Source organism: Engystomops pustulosus, chromosome 11, assembly GCF_040894005.1.
Source record: "Engystomops pustulosus chromosome 11, aEngPut4.maternal, whole genome shotgun sequence".
Lineage (NCBI taxonomy): Eukaryota > Metazoa > Chordata > Amphibia > Anura > Leptodactylidae > Engystomops > Engystomops pustulosus.
Window position 1 is genome coordinate 78,788,747 of NC_092421.1, and position 20,503 is coordinate 78,809,249.

The 20,503-nt window shown below is 47.0% G+C and overlaps 1 protein-coding gene across 1 annotated transcript in view; it reads right to left on the reverse strand.

Annotated features, from left to right (window-relative positions):
* Nucleotides 1-1,039: 1,039 nt before the first annotated feature.
* MMS19 (MMS19 homolog, cytosolic iron-sulfur assembly component) overlaps nt 1,040-20,503 on the reverse strand; it is a 32,270-nt gene continuing 12,806 nt past the window's right edge. Inside the window, exons 8-31 of the mRNA XM_072130879.1 lie at nt 16,558-16,619; nt 16,382-16,468; nt 14,882-14,956; nt 13,847-13,924; nt 13,637-13,775; nt 13,399-13,553; nt 13,123-13,198; nt 11,900-12,025; nt 10,727-10,808; nt 10,103-10,200; nt 9,800-9,955; nt 9,514-9,663; nt 8,848-8,947; nt 8,673-8,775; nt 8,488-8,562; nt 7,859-7,985; nt 6,790-6,890; nt 5,992-6,048; nt 5,596-5,782; nt 5,156-5,238; nt 4,212-4,376; nt 3,771-3,830; nt 3,577-3,677; nt 1,040-1,627 (exon numbers count right to left, since the gene is read on the reverse strand). Of these exons, the coding sequence (XP_071986980.1) occupies nt 1,600-1,627; nt 3,577-3,677; nt 3,771-3,830; nt 4,212-4,376; nt 5,156-5,238; nt 5,596-5,782; nt 5,992-6,048; nt 6,790-6,890; nt 7,859-7,985; nt 8,488-8,562; nt 8,673-8,775; nt 8,848-8,947; nt 9,514-9,663; nt 9,800-9,955; nt 10,103-10,200; nt 10,727-10,808; nt 11,900-12,025; nt 13,123-13,198; nt 13,399-13,553; nt 13,637-13,775; nt 13,847-13,924; nt 14,882-14,956; nt 16,382-16,468; nt 16,558-16,619 (2,471 nt within the window). The 3' untranslated portion in view covers nt 1,040-1,599. The remainder of the gene's footprint in view (nt 1,628-3,576; nt 3,678-3,770; nt 3,831-4,211; nt 4,377-5,155; nt 5,239-5,595; nt 5,783-5,991; nt 6,049-6,789; nt 6,891-7,858; nt 7,986-8,487; nt 8,563-8,672; nt 8,776-8,847; nt 8,948-9,513; nt 9,664-9,799; nt 9,956-10,102; nt 10,201-10,726; nt 10,809-11,899; nt 12,026-13,122; nt 13,199-13,398; nt 13,554-13,636; nt 13,776-13,846; nt 13,925-14,881; nt 14,957-16,381; nt 16,469-16,557; nt 16,620-20,503) is intronic.

A 20,503-nucleotide genomic window follows, 5' to 3' on the forward strand; every position in this document is an offset into this window, starting at 1 on the left:
AGATCCTGGCTGGCTATATACACTGGGGCAGATCCTGGCTGGCTATATACACTGGGGCAGATCCTGGCTGGCTATATACACTGGGGAGGCTGTGACCAATGCATTTCCCACCCTAGGCTTATACTCGAGTCAATAGGTTTTCCCAGTATTTTGTGGTAAAATTAGTGGCCTCGGCTTATACTCAAGTATATACGGTACTTAGAGGCCTGAGCTCAGCTTCTAATGGGGCAAGTTCCCCCCCACTATAATACGTGGCTGCTGTGGATGACCTCCAGCCTGGACAGCTGCAGGTGCAGCTCTAGTTTGTACCATGTTTAGACCTTATTCACATATAGGGACCCCTCCGTTGTTGTTTCATACATAGATAAATGAGAATCATGGCTTACAAGTGCATCATGGGAGTGGAGCACTAGATCACATACTTGACCCTCTAGGGGTGACTCCTCTTCAGCCAGATAAACCTTGCTGCCCCCTTTTCCTGTGGTTGTATTTGGACCTCAGGGATCTATCCCCCATCCCTCTGTGCTTGATGTTAAGGGAGCTGCCTTACATTGTAGCTAAGAGGCATGGTTTTCCTTATCCCATCCTGGAAAATGTTGCATATTTTCTCATAGCTATCATGCAGAGAGCACAACAGTGTTAGGACACATGGAGAATATATGAACCTGCAATAGAAATCCGCTGCATACAGGAAAGCGCTATAAGACAATGGGCCCCATTTATTATGCACCCCCACAATTCTGCACATAAATACATGTACAACTAGTTTGGTGCTAGGATTGCGTCGCAGCTGTACTAGTTACACCGCAACACAATCCTGTGCACAGAAAGCGGCCATCCAGTGCGTACGCGCGTCATCCGCCACTTTTACGTCAGCAAGTCCAAACTGGTGCACACGGTTCCTGCTCCTCTGGTGGGTGCAGGGAGCTTCAGTCTTCATGAATATGTCGCTGTTTGCTCTACTATTACTACATGTGGGACAGTTTCTGCAGGATTACACGGTCACAACTGCTAAAATATCCAGAAGAGACACTCCCAGTAGATTGAACTTAGCGGCTTTATTGTTTTCTTTTTCTAAACATAAATTTGAGGCAAATTTCGGAAATGTTCATCGTTCACCTACCAGATACTTTTTGGAAATGTCCATATTTTTTTCCATATATTTATACATATTTTTTTTTCCCTCCCATTGGGACACGTAACAGCTGGAACTTACTCTATTCCATTCCAAAGAAGGAAAATTACATATGTGCAAAAATAATTGACGAGCGCCTCCGTGTCATCCGCCGTCCTGGAGGTGTGGAGCGAGGATTAGTGATCAGCACAGGGGGAATAACTGTGTAAGGCTGCGCCCCCCCCATCACTATCCGTCCTGCACACGTGTCAGGAGATTCCTTACTGTAAACTTGTACAAATGCGACTCAAGTGCCTTCACATCCAACCAGGTACCTGACGCAACGAGACGCTGGAATGCAGGAAAATAAGAGTCTGGCCGCGGCTCGTGGCGCTGGAGATGTGTTGGCGGTGATCTACGGGTCAGTAATAAGCGGCGTCCGGGTTAGATTGTCTCCGTGCAAATATCAGTCTGCAGAAGGAGCCTCAGCTACCGGGGCTTCCGATCAGGAACCTAAATGTAAGACAGAACAAGATAATGAGCCATAAATTCTGTGATGAAACTAGAGGGATGTGATGTACAACAAGAAGAAATCCACAAGCCATTGCCCTTATTTTCCACCTGAGTGAAGTTGGCCCCCCCCACCTTGTTCAAATCAAACAAAATTGGTGTCAAACGTTTGTGCTGGTTTGTGCAGCAGAAATTTTTGTTTGTGCCACTATCGTTTTCGAGATTTTAATGAAAGTTTCCAGAGGTGATCAGAGGTCAACCAGCCCCCCCACATTGCCCAAATCAAACAAAACTGGTGCCGAACAATTTTGCTACATTTGTGCTGGTTTGTGCTGCGCAAATTTTTGTTTGTGCTGCTTTTGTTTTGAATATATGAACAAAAAATTAAAGTTCAAAAGTTCAAGCAGCCCCCCCCACATTAACCGAATCGAACAAAACTGGTGTCAAACGTTAGAGCTACGTTTGTGTTGGTTTGTGCAGCAAAAATTTTTGTTTGTGCCACTATAATTTTTAAGGTATGTTCAGGTGTTTGAGGTGTTTAGGATGAACTGGTAAAAAACAAACCTAGTGACACTTCCCTGGCTTGATCACCAGGGGGAGCTAGCAAACACATTGTACTTTGGAAGAAATGAACTCTAATGACCTTTGCAAAAAAGTATGAATATATTAAAAATGATAGCGGCACAAACAAAAATTTTTGCTGCACAAACCAGCACAAATGTAGCACCAATGTTTGACACCAGTTTTGTTTGATTCGGTTAATGTGGGGGGGCTGGCTGAACTTTTGAACTTTAATTTTTTGTTCATATATTCAAAACAATAGCAGCACAAACAAAAATTTGAGCAGCACAAACCAGCACAAACGTAGCAGAATTGTTCGGCACCAGTTTTGTTTGATTTGGACAATGTGGGGGGGCTGGTTGACCTCCGATGACCTCTGCAAACTTTCATTAAAATCTTAAAAACGATAGCGGCACAAACGAAAATTTCTGCTGCACAAACGTTTGACACCAATTTTGTTTGATTTGAACAAGGTGGGGGGGGGGGGGCAACTTCACTCAGTTTTATTTTCCTCTAATCCCATGGGCACTAACTCTGAAGCATCATGACTGACTCCATCATGGATCAAATTACATGTGGTAAGTGCTCCCCCTCGGCATTGATGCCGGTTCTATGCACCAGGTGTCTACGACTGAGCAAACCTCAAAATTAAGACGTTTAGTGTGTTACCAACAGGGAAGAAATGAGTTAAACCCAAACTTCTGGCTGAAGACCAGACCTGAACATTGCGGTGTTGGATCCGCTCATCGATATCCAGGACTAAACGGCCATATGCTGAGTTGTCGCAACTCAATAGGCAGTATATAGATACATGGTTGAAGTACAGAGGCCAGCACCGATTGGCTGGTGATCTCATCTGGGGATCTTAGGACACCACTTTAAGGTCACATTGTATATGCACCACCACCCCACTGCACTGCACACGTGTCTATTAGACCTGATAAGCACCGGGTGGAGCGTTATTCTTCTTTTCTATGTCAGGGCTGGTTATGGCTGCGGTACATGATAGATAAGACTCTCGCTCAGTCTGTATTATCAGGGGATGTACCAAGGCACCAGAACCTCCGCACAAGCGTGAAATCTGTCTCTAATGTGCAGTCGGTGGGAATAGTGGAGGCAGTACTGGATATAATCATGGCACCCAAAGACTAAAATAGTCCAGAGCTTTCAGTTTCATTACTCACTATAAATCCTGAGGATACACACCCAGCATCCTCCAGTCACTGCCATCATCATGCATCTTTGACAGGGGTCTGACAGAGGTATCTGGGACCCCCTGTTCTTGTGATCTGCAGGAAATCTCATCACCGAGACCCCCACCGATCAGCAAGTTAGTTCCTGTGGATAGGGCCTAACTTGATCGGTAGAAAAAACCCCTTTAAGCAACTCACCACTGGCATCGGGCCTCCACAGCCTCTTTCCTCACCAATCTTTTCTTATCGTCTAATGGTTTAGCTAAGGCACGGATCACACGTTGCTTGTAAGGCAGGAGCTGCAAAGACGAGTCATGAAGATGAGTAAACTATGTGCATTAGGCAAGGTCATCAGTGATACAAGGCAGACGAGATGGTACGAGGACACTTACCATAGGCAACGGGAGCTTTGTAAGAGCCAGCATACACTTCAGAGCTGTAATCCTCACCGCCTGCGAGAACGCAAAACGATAAAATTACATGTGAAGTTAAAGGTTTCCTCCAGATTGAAGGGGTCACTCACTCGGCACTTTGCCTTAAAACCAAACTTGTCAGTATCAGATTTATCACCACCATTTATCAGCTGGAGAATCTAAAGCAACTGTATAAGCTGCAGTCTCTTCACCCCCTACCAAGCACGACGCTGTACATTGTATAGTGGCTGTGCACGGTATTGCATCTTAACCCCATTTACTTGAATGGGGCTGAGCTGCAAACTGGCCAAGTGGCACATGTATGAGACTTCTGACACCGATCTGATATTTTCCCCCATGATACCCCCTTTAGCCACATAATAAAACCATGGGGCAATTATCCTCCAGTTTCAGTCCTACCATGCTGGGGCTGGACGTCAAGCACAGAAGTTTGGAGATGAGAGAATCTATGTGAACGCTTAAGATTTCAGCAGCATCTAGAAGCAGCGGCTCCAGGCAGGTCAGTGTGGACAGCTGGACGATGTTGTCGGGGCAGGATAAAGCTTCTAGCAGCAGAGAGAAGAGCTACAGGGGAGACAACGGGAAGATGTCACAGGGTTATTATAGTGCAGGATCTTACATGGATCTCCTAATCATTAGTGGACCATCAGCGCTGGGTAGGACCTAATGTAGCAATGTACAAGGCCCTTTCCAACACCACCGCTCCGACCATTACTAGGATATGCCATTGCTTCACAAATGGTTAAATTCTGATCTTTGGATCGCCACCCCATCCTGTATAGAGTATACAGCACACACCCCAACACTACTCACCCCCCCCCCCCCCCCTCAATCTTTTCCTGCAGAGCATTGCAGACTGGAGAATACTGTAATACTACTGCAGGTGGACAGGAGCATTACACAATACAGGGACACCGCAATGTAATGATGCGGATCGCAATGTAATAGATGGATTAGGACTGTTAAAAGTAAATCTACCATCATGATAAACCAGGGACCCTTACTCAGATCCGGAAAACAAAAATGTGCGAATCTAATATAATATTTGTGATCCCTGGCCTCCTCCCTTGTAAAAAAATCAATTTTTATTTTTATGCTAATGAGCTAGAAGGGCTGAGGGTGTGACCAAAGCCCCTCTCCCTGCTGCATATTTACACAGTCTCCCCCTCCCCTCTGTCTGATGTAATCTCACACAGTAGGAGGGATGATATGAGCCCTTTGGGCTCATTAGCATAATTATAAAAGTTGATTTCAGAAGAAAGGAGGCCGTGGGTTTCCCTTAAACCTAAACATGGTCAATGAAAAAGCTTCTAACGACGTAGGAAATGGAGCTGCAGACGCACCGAGGGCAGCTCTGTGATGAGAACTTGCTTTGGCAGACAGTTCAGCACATGGGACAAGGCTTTAAGGTAGTTGGGCTTGTCATCTATATATATAAAAAAAAAAAAAAAAGACATGTTTTATGGTGTTTCACACTGACATTTTTCATCTTAAAAAAGGTCATCCCGTCAAAGACAATTATCCCCTATACAGAGAATAGGTGACCCATGACACCCCAGCAATCAGGAGAAATGGGGAGCAATGAACCCAGCACATACATGACTGCTGCTCCATTCATTCCCATGAGACTGAAGACCAGTCATCTCCACAATCTCCCATAGGCAAGTGCATGGGGCAGAGGTCATGTGTGTGAACAGGGGCTTAGATCTGTAGGATCCATTACACTGACACTTGTTTCTGTGAATCCTTATAGCCCTACAACCTCCCCCAGTTTACACATCACCTCCATTAGCAGCATTGAAACCTTCCACCAGTTTGGGGACATTCTCTGTGAAGAATCTCTGACGGTACATGATGCGGATGTCGGCGTGAGACGATTTGTTAAGGATATCCGAGGAATCTGAGACCAAGAGAGAGAACAAGTCCGCAGCCAGGGGTCCCAGATCCCTATTGGACAGCAAACTGATCATCTGCAAAAACATTAAACCAAAGTGAAAGCTCTTGCCAGGATCCAGTTACACCACCAGGGTTGGTTGGCATTTCTATAGCAGCAGACGACAAACCGGCTTGTTGTCTGTTACCATGGAGATACATAGGTCTGCAGTACCACAATTGTACATCAGGACTTATTTCAGGTAGATACTATGTATAATATGGCAGGTACCGCTGTTATACCTACCTTGTTAGTTAGTTGTCCGTTCAGGGGATGGTACCGCAGTATCAAAGCTTTGGTTACCTGTATAAAGACCAAATCTGGGTTCAGCTATAAGTTATACGGGGGGCGACTTGTGTCCTTATCCAACCTTATCTGCTATAAAGACAAATGATGAGCGATAAACGTATGATCTCTGGGGGTCCGACCTCTAAAACCGAGATGATCAGAAAATTCTCATTTCTATGGGACCACAGGGACATTTTACAGGAGTGCAGATCCAGGATGTGCCAGGCAGACCAGGGCAAGGGGGGTTCCCTGTCAGTGAGGGCCCAGAAGGCCGGACCCCCTGCAATCATGGATAGGGAATAAAGGTGTCAGACCTTTAAATGGGTCTCAACATATTAAGTTACTGTTTAAACATAGGATAAGTGACTAACAAGGTGATCGGTGAGGGTCCGACTGCTGTGACCACTAATGGATGGAACGGCAGGACAATTTATGCCTCCTTTCACTCCATTCAGTTCCGAGTCAGCCCCCCGCACGCCCATCTCCAGCCCCCCCCCCCCCCGGCACGCCCATCTCCAGCCCCCCCCCCCCCGGCACGCCTATCTCCAGCCCCCCCCCCCCCCGGCACGCCTATCTCCAGCCCCCCCCCCCCCGGCACGCCCATCTCCAGCCCCCCCCCCCCCGGCACGCCTATCTCCAGCCCCCCCCCCCGGCACGCCTATCTCCAGCCCCCCCCCCCCGGCACGCCCATCTCCAGCCCCCCCCCCGCCCATCTCCAGCTCCCCTGATCCGGTTGCACTGATTTTTTCGTCTTACCCATGCGAGTAGCGTCACAGCCTGAGTCCTTTTGCTGTTATCCTCCAGTCCTGACTCGATCTTGTGAGAGGCGATCTTCAGAATATCATCCAGCTGCTGCCCTGAAATGCAAAGAGCCACAATGGCGAGTCAGAAAAATATTCACCCACGTGAAACTATTGTAAACATTAAAGGGGTTGTCCATTTTCAGCAAATAATTGATATTGTTAGTGTAGGGAAAAGTTATACACCTTTCCAATATGCTTTTGTATCAATTCTTCATGGTTTTCTAGATCTCTGCTTGCTGTCCTGCTATGGAAGCTATGTTTACTTTCAGTAGATAGAAATCTGTCCATAGTCATGTGATCACAGAGTAATCAGAGCCGTGTGATATAACAAGCCGCGCACCTGTGTGAGATCACATGACCAGGGTGATAACGAGCCGTGCACCTGTGTGACATCACATGACCCGGGATATAACGAGCCGTGCACCTGTGTGACATCACATGACCAGGGATATAACGAGCCGCGCACCTGTATGACATCACATGACCAGGGATATAACGAGCCGTGCACCTATGTGACATCACATGACCAGGGATATAACGAGCCGTGCACCTGTGTGACCTCATATGACCAGGGATATATTACGAGCCGTGCACCCGTGTGACATCACATGACCAGGGATATAACGAGCCGTGCACCTGTGTGACATCACATGCCCAGGGATATATAACGAGCCGTGCACCTGTGTGACAAGACATGACCAGGAATATATAACGAGCCAAGCACCTGTGTGACATTGTATAATGTATAACTTTTCTTTAGACAAACCATATTAATTATTTACTGAAAATGTACAACCCCTTTAAGTATCATTGGGGTTGTCCCTTATTCATCTACCCTACAAGAAAATTATGAACTAGGGCAGTAAGGGGGTCATTTGCTCAGGGATATCATTACAGTCTTCAGAGAGGTCCCGATACTGAATTACTGGCCATTAATACATAAATCTGACAGCCGGAATGAGTGATAATGATGGACCATGGGAGCAGTACAACTCCTACAGTCTGGTGGTGTGAACACTGACCTGCAGGACACTTGTTTATTAGACCAGCAAAACATTTGGCAGCAGATGTGAAGGCAAATGTGCAGCATCCCCCGAGGCTCAGCGCCAGCAGGTCCTGCAGCAGGCGGCTCTGATGTGGGACCTCCACCTGCGGGTAACACGACATTATCGAATGAGAATCATCATCCATGGGATAAGTAATGTATCACACACACCGTACCCACACCATCAGCTCTGCTACATGTAGCTTAAATTCTTATCCCTGCTCCCGGTTTAGCCGGCGCCACACGTGGCGCCACACGTGGCGCTTTTGTCTGCGCCCCGGTGGGCGCGACTTTGTCTGCGTTTGCAAGCGCAGACAAAGCGCCCTGTGTGGCGCCGGCCTTTCCCCGTCAAGATTTTTTCAAATTTTTTTCCCATCAACACCTTTTAAAGGCCCCATTTATTTGTAAGGTTTTATGTCCTTTTACGTGGTTTTATGCACTAAATAAATACTATTACAGTTTTTTTTAGCTTGTGTTGTAAGAGTTGTAAAAAAAAAAAAAAAGAGTAAAATCACGTTTTTTAAGGGGACGGACACATTTTGTGGTTTATTTTGGATTGTGGATTTGTCATAGAGAATTTTCCCCGCTGATGGCATCTGTACTTACATTTCTTGGCAATGAGCACACGTAAGCCATAAGCAGGGCTACAAGGAGGCTTTGGGGGGCTGCAGGACCCTCCATCTGCAACAAGAAAGGGACATTATATATTCTGCATAATATACACATTCTGGTAACTGTACACACATCTTGATAATATAACATTACCTGGAATAGCATACAGATAACATTACCTGGAATGGCAGGAACCTGGAGGTGAAGCTGTTCTCCGTGAGGATGGACACATCCCCGTCTAGAAACAAGCTCACAATCTGGGAAACACTTGAAGACAATAACCTGAGAGAGCACAGAACAGACGGTGAGGAACCGCTCAGTGCAAGGAGAATCACTCACTGTATGAGAGCTTACTCAGGACTGAGGCGCGAGGTGGAGGCAATGATTAACGGGACCATGGCGGTAAGGACACTGTCACTGAGGAGGACGTGAAGATCGGCGGCTGTGCCCCTGTCTGAGAAAGGAGATGGTTGCTAGAAAATAATACAATCTAGACTGAAATCAATGACTTATATGTATAAACTGTATCAAGGGAGCGGGCCGAGGCGGACGCCACAGTAGAGGGCGCGGGCCGAGGCGGACGCCACAGTAGAGGGCGCGGGCCGAGGCGGACGCCACAGTAGAGGGCGCGGGCCGAGGCGGACGCCACAGTAGAGGGCGCGGGCCGAGGCGGACGCCACAGTAGAGGGCGCGGGCCGAGGCGGACGCCACAGTAGAGGGCGCGGGCCGAGGCGGACGCCACAGTAGAGGGCGCGGGCCGAGGCGGACGCCACAGTAGAGGGCGCGGGCCGAGGCGGACGCCACAGTAGAGGGCGCGGGCCGAGGCGGACGCCACAGTAGAGGGCGCGGGCCGAGGCGGACGCCACAGTAGAGGGCGCGGGCCGAGGCGGACGCCACAGTAGAGGGCGCGAGACAGGGGGTGTAAAAGTTTTGTGCAATTTTGGATCTGGGGGAAGACCGGTGTTGTCCAACTTGGTGTGAGAAAATCCATAACCCAGTCAGGACATGCTAGCCCCTCACCTTGCATTGCAGCCTGCACGGTCAGGGACAGCAGACAGGGCACCACTTTCTGGTGATAGTAAAACAGAGACTCAGCATTTTCTTGGCACAGGACTGCGACATGATGAAGGCTCTTGCACACAGCGACAACATCTTCTGCATTTATTTCTCCTTGAATGAGAAAATAATGTATAAGAGATCTTACTGGAAAACACACCGGTCTCATATACTAAATACTCACAGCATATAAAGTGTATGAGAATGTAATACACTCCATGTATCCATGTACAGGATACTAAGCACATACCTTTGTGTGTTTGTCGGACATAATCCAGTAGTATGGGCACGGTTTCTTGTACAATACTGTGATGTGTAGACACTGCAGCTAAGGCTTCATGACAGCGCTGCCACATGGCGTGCTGGGGTATAGCGCCGTCTGGGCTCTCTGTACTCTCCATAGGCACTAGGAATAAAAAGAGGTCAATGAATGAGATGGAGCAAGAAAATCTAATGGGGGGGGGTCACCGGATGCCCAACGGTGCTTGTTCAACCACAGCAAATCCATACTCTCAAAGACATAGACCAGGGTTAGGTTGAAATATTCACTGACCTGTTTGTAGCCTGGAACACAGCTGAGGCACCATGCGACTGATGAACACTGAGGGGTGAACTCTGGCCAATGATCCTGAAGATTCAATCGCAGCCTGGCTGCAACAAACATGGTGGAAGATCACATAAAGCAACATACAACAGCCTCATTCACAATCCCATCCAGGTCATTTATCTAATGCAATGACTGATGCTATTAGGAAATAACTTCATGGTGAATGCAGTGGAGTGGGGGTAACATAAAATTACTGGAATACCCCATTGGTGTAGACGTTACCACCTCCCCACTCATTGCAGCCAGGGAGCAGAGTTTGCAGGACCTGGGATCTCCAACCTTGTGTGTCCTGCAGCTATTGAGCATTCATGGCATCTATATATCTAATATATATCTATATCCATATAGGTCCCAGATGGCAATGCAAAATAGTGGAGATAAGAAAACGCCACATCTAGTGTCTGATGCCCCCATCACCCATAACGTCAGGGTAAACAGGATCTGCCAATGTCTAGCGAATGTGTACTGCTTCCAGAGGAGATAGTATCCCCTCTTCTTGTGCGAGATGCTCCCCCAAATTAATTATTTAATAGAAGAACAATACAAGCCTGAAGCATCAAGATATAATACCAGCTCTGAGAATCTGCTTCCTCTAGGATAAGCCGGGTCAGATGGTCCACAATCAGATCAATGTCGCCAGATGATAAGAAACCTGTTAGAAAGAGGCAAAGTTATTTTATCACTGAGAAAATCTGGTTACTATAGTCAAGTAAGAGCAACATACCATCATCCAGATTACAGGGAGAAAACAGACGGCTTTTTAGAACTGAACTCTTCTGCAATATCAAGTATCTACTTTGATTGATGGGTTTTGTCCAGTCTTAAAGGGAACATGTCATCAGAAATTGGTCCAATAAACGACTACTAGTATGTTATCAAGCAGCTGAGCAGCTTCTAGATCAGGTTTCTTTCATGGACTGGTGTGGTGGCATCATCCAGAAAAATCAACTTTAAAAGTGAGATGTAAATAAGTTTTATGAAGTCAAGGAAGCGGAGAGTTTAACGCTGAAGTCAAGCTCTCCCTGAGGCGAATCACATAGAAAGAGGTTTCAGAGGCAGGGAGTGCTTGACTTCAGTGTTAAACTCTCTGCAGAGAGAAAACCAACTTTGAAGTAACATATTAATTGGCTGTATGAAGTCTTCCCTGGCTTTATACAGCCAATTAATATGTTACTTCAAAGTTGGTTTTCTGGATGATGCCACCGCACTGGGCCATGAAAGAAACCTGATCTAGAAGCTGCTCAGCTGCTTGACCACATACTGGTGGTGGTTTATTAGGCCAATTTCTGATGACAGGTTCCCTTTAAAGCTTATTAAATGTACGATTAGGAGTACTGCAACTTAAAAAAATTCACTCTGGGATTTAATTCTCATTTTAAGATCTCTCCTTAGTGTAAGTGAATAGAAGAGGAGAATATCGATGATACGCTGCTTCATTCTGATTTGTTCTCTACCGATCCCAGGCACCGGTTGTGCAGACTGGAGACATGTTACAGCTATCTGGACTGCTGGTAAAAACCATAATGCACTAACTAGCTTTATCCTTAGGATCAGTGGAGGTCTTAGGATCTAAGGGACTGACTTGAATACAGTGGTAGGCTGGTTGGAGTGATGCGGGGGTGACTGTCACTCCATGGTCACATAACCTCAGTGGGAGTCCCAGTGTGGAGGAGCTACAATGACCAGACACCTATCACCTGCCCTACGAGTCCCTATTGTGTTATAGTAATAACATGGTGATACCTTGGTGTGTGCCCAACACGGTGAGGGCTTTTACCGCTACTTGTTGGAGCTGTGTGCTGGGATCAGTCACTGCAGAGAACACCATACTGCACAAGGGATCCTTGAAACTCACCAGGCCATTCTCATCTGCAAGGAAAACACAAGATCAGCAATCACCAGAACAAATCGGAGCTCACACATTCATTGCATTTGGGAGCCAAACACAGCACATACTTGGCACTTACTTGCATTAGTTTTTTACGTGTATTATATAGTTTTAAAAACTTTGGGACACCTAATTCGGAGGCCACTGCATATCATAGTAGTATCATCATAATATATACGGCTGGAAAAAGACTCAAGTCCAACCTTTAAGAATTAAACAAATGTTTTTTCCCAATAACCAGTGATATCTTTCTATCCAAGGCCTCTCTTGCCCTCTTGATGCAAGGAGTCCCTGTTTCTCTGCAAAACATCAGCTGCAAACTGTATTTGCACGATTACATACATCACTATGATTGCATGCATCATCCTATTAACCTTGGTCGGTTGATAAAATCTGGCCAATGCACGGGCTAACCCTGGTCATGTGCCACCAGCTGTATACTTAGATGCTAAATGATAAATCATTAGAGTTGCATTCTCACCACCGTTAGAGGGACGTACATCTATGTCTCCATAGACGTTTGCTCACTGTTCCATGCCATGCCTGCAAAAAAGATACAGCAGGCTCTATCTATGGCTGTAAGAACGGCCATGCAGTGCTATTTCCTACGGAGAGGGGAGGGGTGAGCAGTCCTCCCGTATACTTGCCCGGACATGGCCAGGTGAGCGTACGTCAGTGTAAACACAGCCTTAGTCTAAATTCACACCAACATGTGCCCGCCGTACCTTAGCACAGTGGGCACAAGTCGTCGAGAGGAGGAGGGGATGAGCGCCGCTAACCCCGCCCCTGTCCATAGAGAAACATGGGGCATGGCACTGTATTCCGGGGAAAGATAGGACATGTCCTAACTGCTCCCGTACAGCACCATGTGCCCATTGTGGTCTATGGGGAACGTATATATGCCATATATACGTCCCCCATACGGCAGTGTTAATGTAGCGTTGGTCTAACATTGTACTGCAACTTTTAGACACCAACAATGAATCTGCAACAATGATATTCTACGGCCGAGTTGTATTGAAGATTTTAGGAAAGCAGTTGGAGATCTCCTGATGTCACGTGCAGACGGACATCTCACCTTCTTCGTGAAGCCACTTGCTCTGCAGCTTGAGGAATCCCAGCGTCATCTCCAGTATCGTCCTACGATGACTGCTCTGGAAGGAGAACAGACCGGAATCACAGTCTGGATACAATGACTTCCCACCTCTAATACAGAGTCTTCAATAACTTTTAGACGCCACCCAGCTCTGGGTAAGGCTGCAGGTGTGAACATTCACCTATTATTGTGTACGACTGCTGTAAATGGTTGCAACAAGCAGATGCCTCCTGACCCCTTATAGGAGCTATAGGTTACCTGTGCGTGCTGATTATATTGCTCCAGAAGAAGAGGCAGGACGTTAGCAGTCACTTTGCGGCAGGCGCGGGAGGAGGCAGCGGCGGCGGCCTGTAGTAGCTTGGCGCTGGGCCACACCAGCTTCATATCTGGCTCACACAAGTGATGCTTGCAGTCTGCGGACACACAGTAAGACGAGAAGCTTCCAGTATGAGTATGATCATTGTTGAACAATCCGTATCTCCGTCCAGTTTCTTACCTTTCAAGATATTAGTCAAGAAAATGTCCAATAGATCTTCGGAGTCCGGACCAAGGACAGAGCGGGATAAGCTGGCAGACAGGGCGTGGAGAGCGGCCAGACCCTCAGACTCAACCTTGTCACTCGCTGTCTGAAAAACCTAAGACAGAAGACAGTCTGCTACTAAATCCACTACAAAACATATATACAAATATATGCATACACACCTACCTCTCTACGGATGGAGGACCAAAGCCCCGACAGGAACTCCTTCAGCTCTTTCTGCTCATACACCGCACACGCCGCCGTCTGGTATAGAAGGGAGACCACGTGTTTATATACATTCACACATTTTCACATAGAAGAACACAACCCGCATGATATCGCTATAACAAATAATACGTTTTTCATCCAGAGCTTGCTGATTCATGATCTGAATTCCAGCAATCCAGGGATCCTGTGAGTAGGATATGGATGACCCTATGGATGAATTGATATCACATGGCCCAAGGAGGCCACTCATTGGATAAAGATTGGATAAAGCAGGTTCAGTGACCACCCAGAACTTTCAGCCAGGTGCAGGTCCGAAAACGAGAAATAACGGCGCAAAGCGGGAACTTGGAACCCTATTATCTGATATGACTCTGTGCTGTCTCCAACACTAGGCTACCGCTACTAATCCGCTATATGTGTTATCGATGGCCTCCTCCCTTCTAGAATCAACTTTAATCATTATGTGAATGAGCCAGGACGGCCCTAGAGATGGTACCAGAGCCCCTCCGTGCTGTAGCTTCATAGGCGGTTACACTGTGCAGGAGAACTTCCCCTTCCACTGTGGGAGAATACATCAGGCAGATGGAAGGAGAAGTGCTAAAGGGGCAGGAGGGGGGCAGTGTAACAGTCTGTGAAGATGCAGCATGGAAGGGCTCTGATAACACCCCAGAGCCTTTGAGACTCATAAGCATAATTATATAAGGAACCACAGCCCCCTTGCCTGGATCTTTGAGTAAGTGTCCCTGGTTTATCAGAATGGATTTTGATGGGAGATTTCCTTTAAGAAGAAGCAGTGCCGCAGCCTCTTCAAATGTAGCAGACCCCAATGATCCGATACTGATGACCATCCTGGAAAATCCATTTAATTAAAGGGATCAAGGATATCCTGAGGCCCCAGACACTGTATATATGCAGTATGTGAATCTTTCCCTCTGTACTATGATTTAATACAGTGACATCTGCAGGACCTTTACCCTGCGCGCATTGACTCACCAGCGTTTGCAGTGCATCCACTTTGGCGCTTTGTATGTCCGAGTCCATTTTCTCGATCACCAACGGCAGCAGAAACTGTAAAACAGGGAGGTGCATCCGTAATCTAGACGTACAGTATATCCTGACATGGGGCAGTGACGCCACTTTGTATGGAAGTCATATTTCTAGACAGGAAAGTGGAAACCTATACAAGTAAATAATATTCTGTGGGGTCTGCGGCTGCTCTGAGACCGGTTCTGATCCATAACTAACAGGAGGAGTCCAAATCCAGCAGATGCCGAGGAAGACGTCTGTGTCAAACAGAGTCATCCTCCTCTGGAAATCCGTTTGAAGTGAATCTATAACCATGCAGAGCGTCAGACAGTGTTAGGTGTTGTCCTCACACTGCTGTACTCTTAGCTCCCTGCTTTAAGTTGATTCACAGCCCCTCCCTTCCGAGTGTTGGCTGTAGGACTATACCAGAGGTTTATTACAATTTTCACTCTGAGCAGTGAGGTGCTGCTACTAGTAACATACAGTAAGGCTTGATTACACATCAATACCTAACACTTGCAACAGAGCACAGAACACTGCAGTGTAGGGAATGGCCTCAGTGCACTTGGAGAAGCTGCAATCCTGGAACATAAATTCATAGTTTCACAGTTCTGCTGCTACTAGTAACACACACAAAGTATGATTATACATCTTTCCAGGGACAATACTTAACACTCGCTACAGTCAGCACTGCATTTGTGAGGACAAATATTTCACAGTCTTGCTACTACTAACAACACATCTAATTACACATTTCTCAAGGATTGCTACCCAACACTGTCTATAATTTACATATAGATATATTCCCTTTAAAGGGACCTCATTTTCACTAAAGACAGGTTACAGATGCCCCTCACACCTGCAGTGCACATCTGCCTCTTCTCTGCATTTGCATTACAATATAATTGTATCTTACAGAATCCTCTGTGTAGTCCCAGGGGTTGGGGTTGGGCTTGGGTTTGGATGCCTTTCAAAAAACAACATGTGACTTGTCTGTGCTGCAGACTCCTCAGCTCTCAGCCCCCACCTTTGAGTTCCTGTACAGCTCCTCCCTCCAGCTCCATCATAGGTCACATCCTGGTGAGCTGACATCAGTAGGGGAGGGATGAGCTTTACAGGATCACAAAGGTGGGGGCTGAGAGCTGAGCACAGCACAGACAAGTCACATGTTGTTTTCTGAAATGCATCGCAACCAAAGCCCAACCCCTGGTACTACAAAGAGGATTGTGTCAGGGTGCAAGGTAAATTATAACACAATTATATTGTACTGCAAATGCTTAGAAAAGGCAGAGAGGCCGATGTGCACTGCAGGTGTGATGGGCTTCTATGACCCCTTAGTATGATCATTGTTAGTGAAAATGAGGTCCCTGGTGACAGGTTCCCTTTAAGAAGAAACCTCAGTAAAGGGTAGGTGTGTAGGACATGCTGGGATTTGTAGTTCCACTAATGAATTCAAGAATGACTTACTTCAGCAAAACGAGGGGTAGCAGCCAGGACGCCCCGGAGGCCCACGATCAGATCTTCTCTGGTAATCCCATGTGGATCATTGGGTGGCTACGAAAAAAAAGACCCCAAAATATGTGACTCGGACCCCAAAAATACCACAGCCATTTAATAGAGAAAACTCATCAGCAACAACTTACAGGAGTGAAATCAATGGGGAAATAACAGGACGTCACTTCAAATAATTCCTCCACAAACGGACCTACAGGAAGGGAGAGGACACATCAATCCAGAACAGAACCAAAATATATGGACCTGCCCAACTATTCGTGGTTTTTGAGAAAATTGTTGGGAAAAGTTCTATTGAACTGCAAAACAGCCGCTGCGCAATTCCCTGCAGCGCCTCCACAGGCCACACAAAGAATTACAAGATTTTCATTGCGGTTTGTAAATAAAAATAATAATCTTATTCCGAAGAACACAAGAGCTTACAGTCTATGAGGATGAGGGGGTGACACAAGAGCTTACAGTCTATGAGGATGAGGGGGTGACACAAGAGCTTACAGTCTATGAGGATGAGGGGGTGACACAAGAGCTTACAGTCTATGAGGATGAGGGGGTGACACAAGAGCTTACAGTCTATGAGGATGAGGGGGTGACACAAGAGCTTACAGTCTATGAGGATGAGGGGGTGACACAAGAGCTTACAGTCTATGAGGATGAGGGGAGGACACAAGAGCTTACAGTCTATGAGGATGAGGGGAGGACACAAGAGCTTACAGTCTATGAGGATGAGGGGGTGACACAAGAGCTTACAGTCTATGAGGATGAGGGATGACACAAGAGCTTACAATCTATGAGGATGAGGGGGTGACACAAGAGCTTACAGTCTATGAGGATGAGGGGGTGACACAAGAGCTTACAGTCTATGAGGATGAGGGGGTGACACAAGAGCTTACAGTCTATGAGGATGAGGGGAGGACACAAGAGCTTACAGTCTATGAGGATGAGGGGGTGACACAAGAGCTTACAGTCTATGAGGATGAGGGGGTGACACAAGAGCTTACAGTCTATGAGGATGAGGGGGTGACACAAGAGCTTACAGTCTATGAGGATGAGGGGGTGACACAAGAGCTTACAGTCTATGAGGATGAGGGGAGGACACAAGAGCTTACAGTCTATGAGGATGAGGGGAGGACACAAGAGCTTACAGTCTATGAGGATGAGGGGGTGACACAAGAGCTTACAATCTATGAGGATGAGGGGGTGACACAAGAGCTTACAGTCTATGAGGATGAGGGGGTGACACAAGAGCTTACAGTCTATGAGGATGAGGGGGTGACACAAGAGCTTACAGTCTATGAGGATGAGGGGGTGACACAAGAGCTTACAGTCTATGAGGATGAGGGGGTGACACAAGAGCTTACAGTCTATGAGGATGAGGGGGTGACACAAGAGCTTACAGTCTATGAGGATGAGGGGGTGACACAAGAGCTTACAGTCTATGAGGATGAGGGGGTGACACAAGAGCTTACAGTCTATGAGGATGAGGGGGTGACACAAGAGCTTACAGTCTATGAGGAAGAGAGGGTGACACAAGAGCTTACAGTCTATGAGGATGAGGGGGTGACACAAGAGCTTACAGTCTATGAGGATGAGGGGGGACACAAGAGCTTACAGTCTATGAGGATGAGAGGGTGACACAAGAGCTTACTGTCTATGAGGATGAGGGGGGAAACAAGAGCTTACAGTCTATGAGGATGAGGGATGACACAAGAGCTTACAGTCTATGAGGATGAGGGGGTGACACAAGAGCTTACAGTCTATGAGGATGAGGGGGTGACACAAGAGCTTACAGTCTATGAGGATGAGGGGGTGACACAAGAGCTTACAGTCTATGAGGAAGAGAGGGTGACACAAGAGCTTACAGTCTATGAGGATGAGGGGGTGACACAAGAGCTTACAGTCTATGAGGATGAGGGGGGACACAAGAGCTTACAGTCTATGAGGATGAGAGGGTGACACAAGAGCTTACTGTCTATGAGGATGAGGGGGGAAACAAGAGCTTACAGTCTATGAGGATGAGGGGGTGACACAAGAGCTTACAGTCTATGAGGATGAGGGGGGACACAAGAGCTTACAGTCTATGAGGATGAGGAGTGACAAGAGCTTACAGTCTATGAGGATGAGGGGGTGACACAAGAGCTTACAGTCTATGAGGATGAGGGGGGACACAAGAGCTTACAGTCTATGAGGATGAGGGGATGACACAAGAGCTTACAGTCTATGAGGATGAGGAGTGACAAGAGCTTACAGTCTATGAGGATGAGGGGGTGACACAAGAGCTTACAGTCTGAGGATGAGGAGTGACAAGAGCTTACAGTCTATGAGGATGAGGGGGTGACACAAGAGCTTACAGTCTATGAGGATGAGGAGTGACAAGAGCTTACAGTCTATGATGATGAGGGGGTGACACAAGAGCTTACAGTCTATGAGGATGAGGGGGCGCTATAAGAGCTTACAGTCTATGAGGATGAGGGGGTGACACAAGAGCTTACAGTCTATGAGGATGAGGGATGACACAAGAGCTTACAATCTATGAGGATGAGGGGGTGACACAAGAGCTTACAGTCTATGAGGATGAGGGGGTGACACAAGAGCTTACAGTCTATGAGGATGAGGGGGTGACACAAGAGCTTACAGTCTATGAGGATGAGGGGGTGACACAAGAGCTTACAGTCTATGAGGATGAGGGGGTGACACAAGAGGTTACAGTCTATGAGGATGAGGGGGTGACACAAGAGCTTACAGTCTATGAGGATGAGGAGTGACAAGAGCTTACAGTCTATGATGATGAGGGGGTGACACAAGAGCTTACAGTCTATGAGGATGAGGGGGCGCTATAAGAGCTTACAGTCTATGAGGATGAGGGGGTGACACAAGAGCTTACAGTCTATGAGGATGAGGGATGACACAAGAGCTTACAATCTATGAGGATGAGGGGGTGACACAAGAGCTTACAGTCTATGAGGATGAGGGGGTGACACAAGAGCTTACAGTCTATGAGGATGAGGGGGTGACACAAGAGCTTACAGTCTATGAGGATGAGGGGGTGACACAAGAGCTTACAGTCTATGAGGATGAGGGGGTGACACAAGAGGTTACAGTCTATGAGGATGAGGGGGTGACACAAGAGCTTACAGCCTATGAGGATGAGGAGGTGACACAAGAGCTTACAGTCTATGAGGATGAGGGGGTGACACAAGAGCTTACAGTCTATGAGGATGAGGGGGTGACACAAGAGCTTACAGTCTATGAGGATGAGGGGAGGACACAAGAGCTTACAGTCTATGAGGATGAGGGGTGACACAAGAGCTTACAGACTGAGGATGAGGGGGTGACACAAGAGCTTACAGTCTATGAGGATGAGGGGGTGACACAAGAGCTTACAGTCTATGAGGATGAGGGGGTGACACAAGAGCTTACAGTCTATGAGGATGAGGGGGTGACACAAGAGCTTACAGTCTATGAGGATGAGAGGGTGACACAAGAGCTTACAGTCTATGAGGATGAGGGGGGACACAAGAGCTTACAGTCTATGAGGATGAGGGGGTGACACAAGAGCTTACAGTCTATGAGGATGAGGGGGGACACAAGAGCTTACAGTCTATGAGGATGAGGAGTGACAAGAGCTTACAGTCTATGAGGATGAGGGGGTGACACAAGAGCTTACAGTCTATGAGGATGAGAGGGACACAAGAGCTTACAGTCTATGATGATGAGGGGGTGACACAAGAGCTTACAGTCTATGATGATGAGGGGGTGACACAAGAGCTTACAGTCTATGAGGATGAGGGGAGGACACAAGAGCTTACAGTCTATGAGGATGAGGGGTGACACAAGAGCTTACAGACTGAGGATGAGGGGGTGACACAAGAGCTTACAGTCTATGAGGATGAGGGGGTGACACAAGAGCTAACAGTCTATGAAGATGAGGGGGTGACATAAGAGCTTACAGTCTATGAGGATGAGGGGGTGACATAAGAGCTTACAGTCTATGAGGATATTATTATATTTGTATATGTCCCCTATGATTTGTAAAGCGCTACAGAATATGATGGCGCTATATAAATAAAGATTATCATT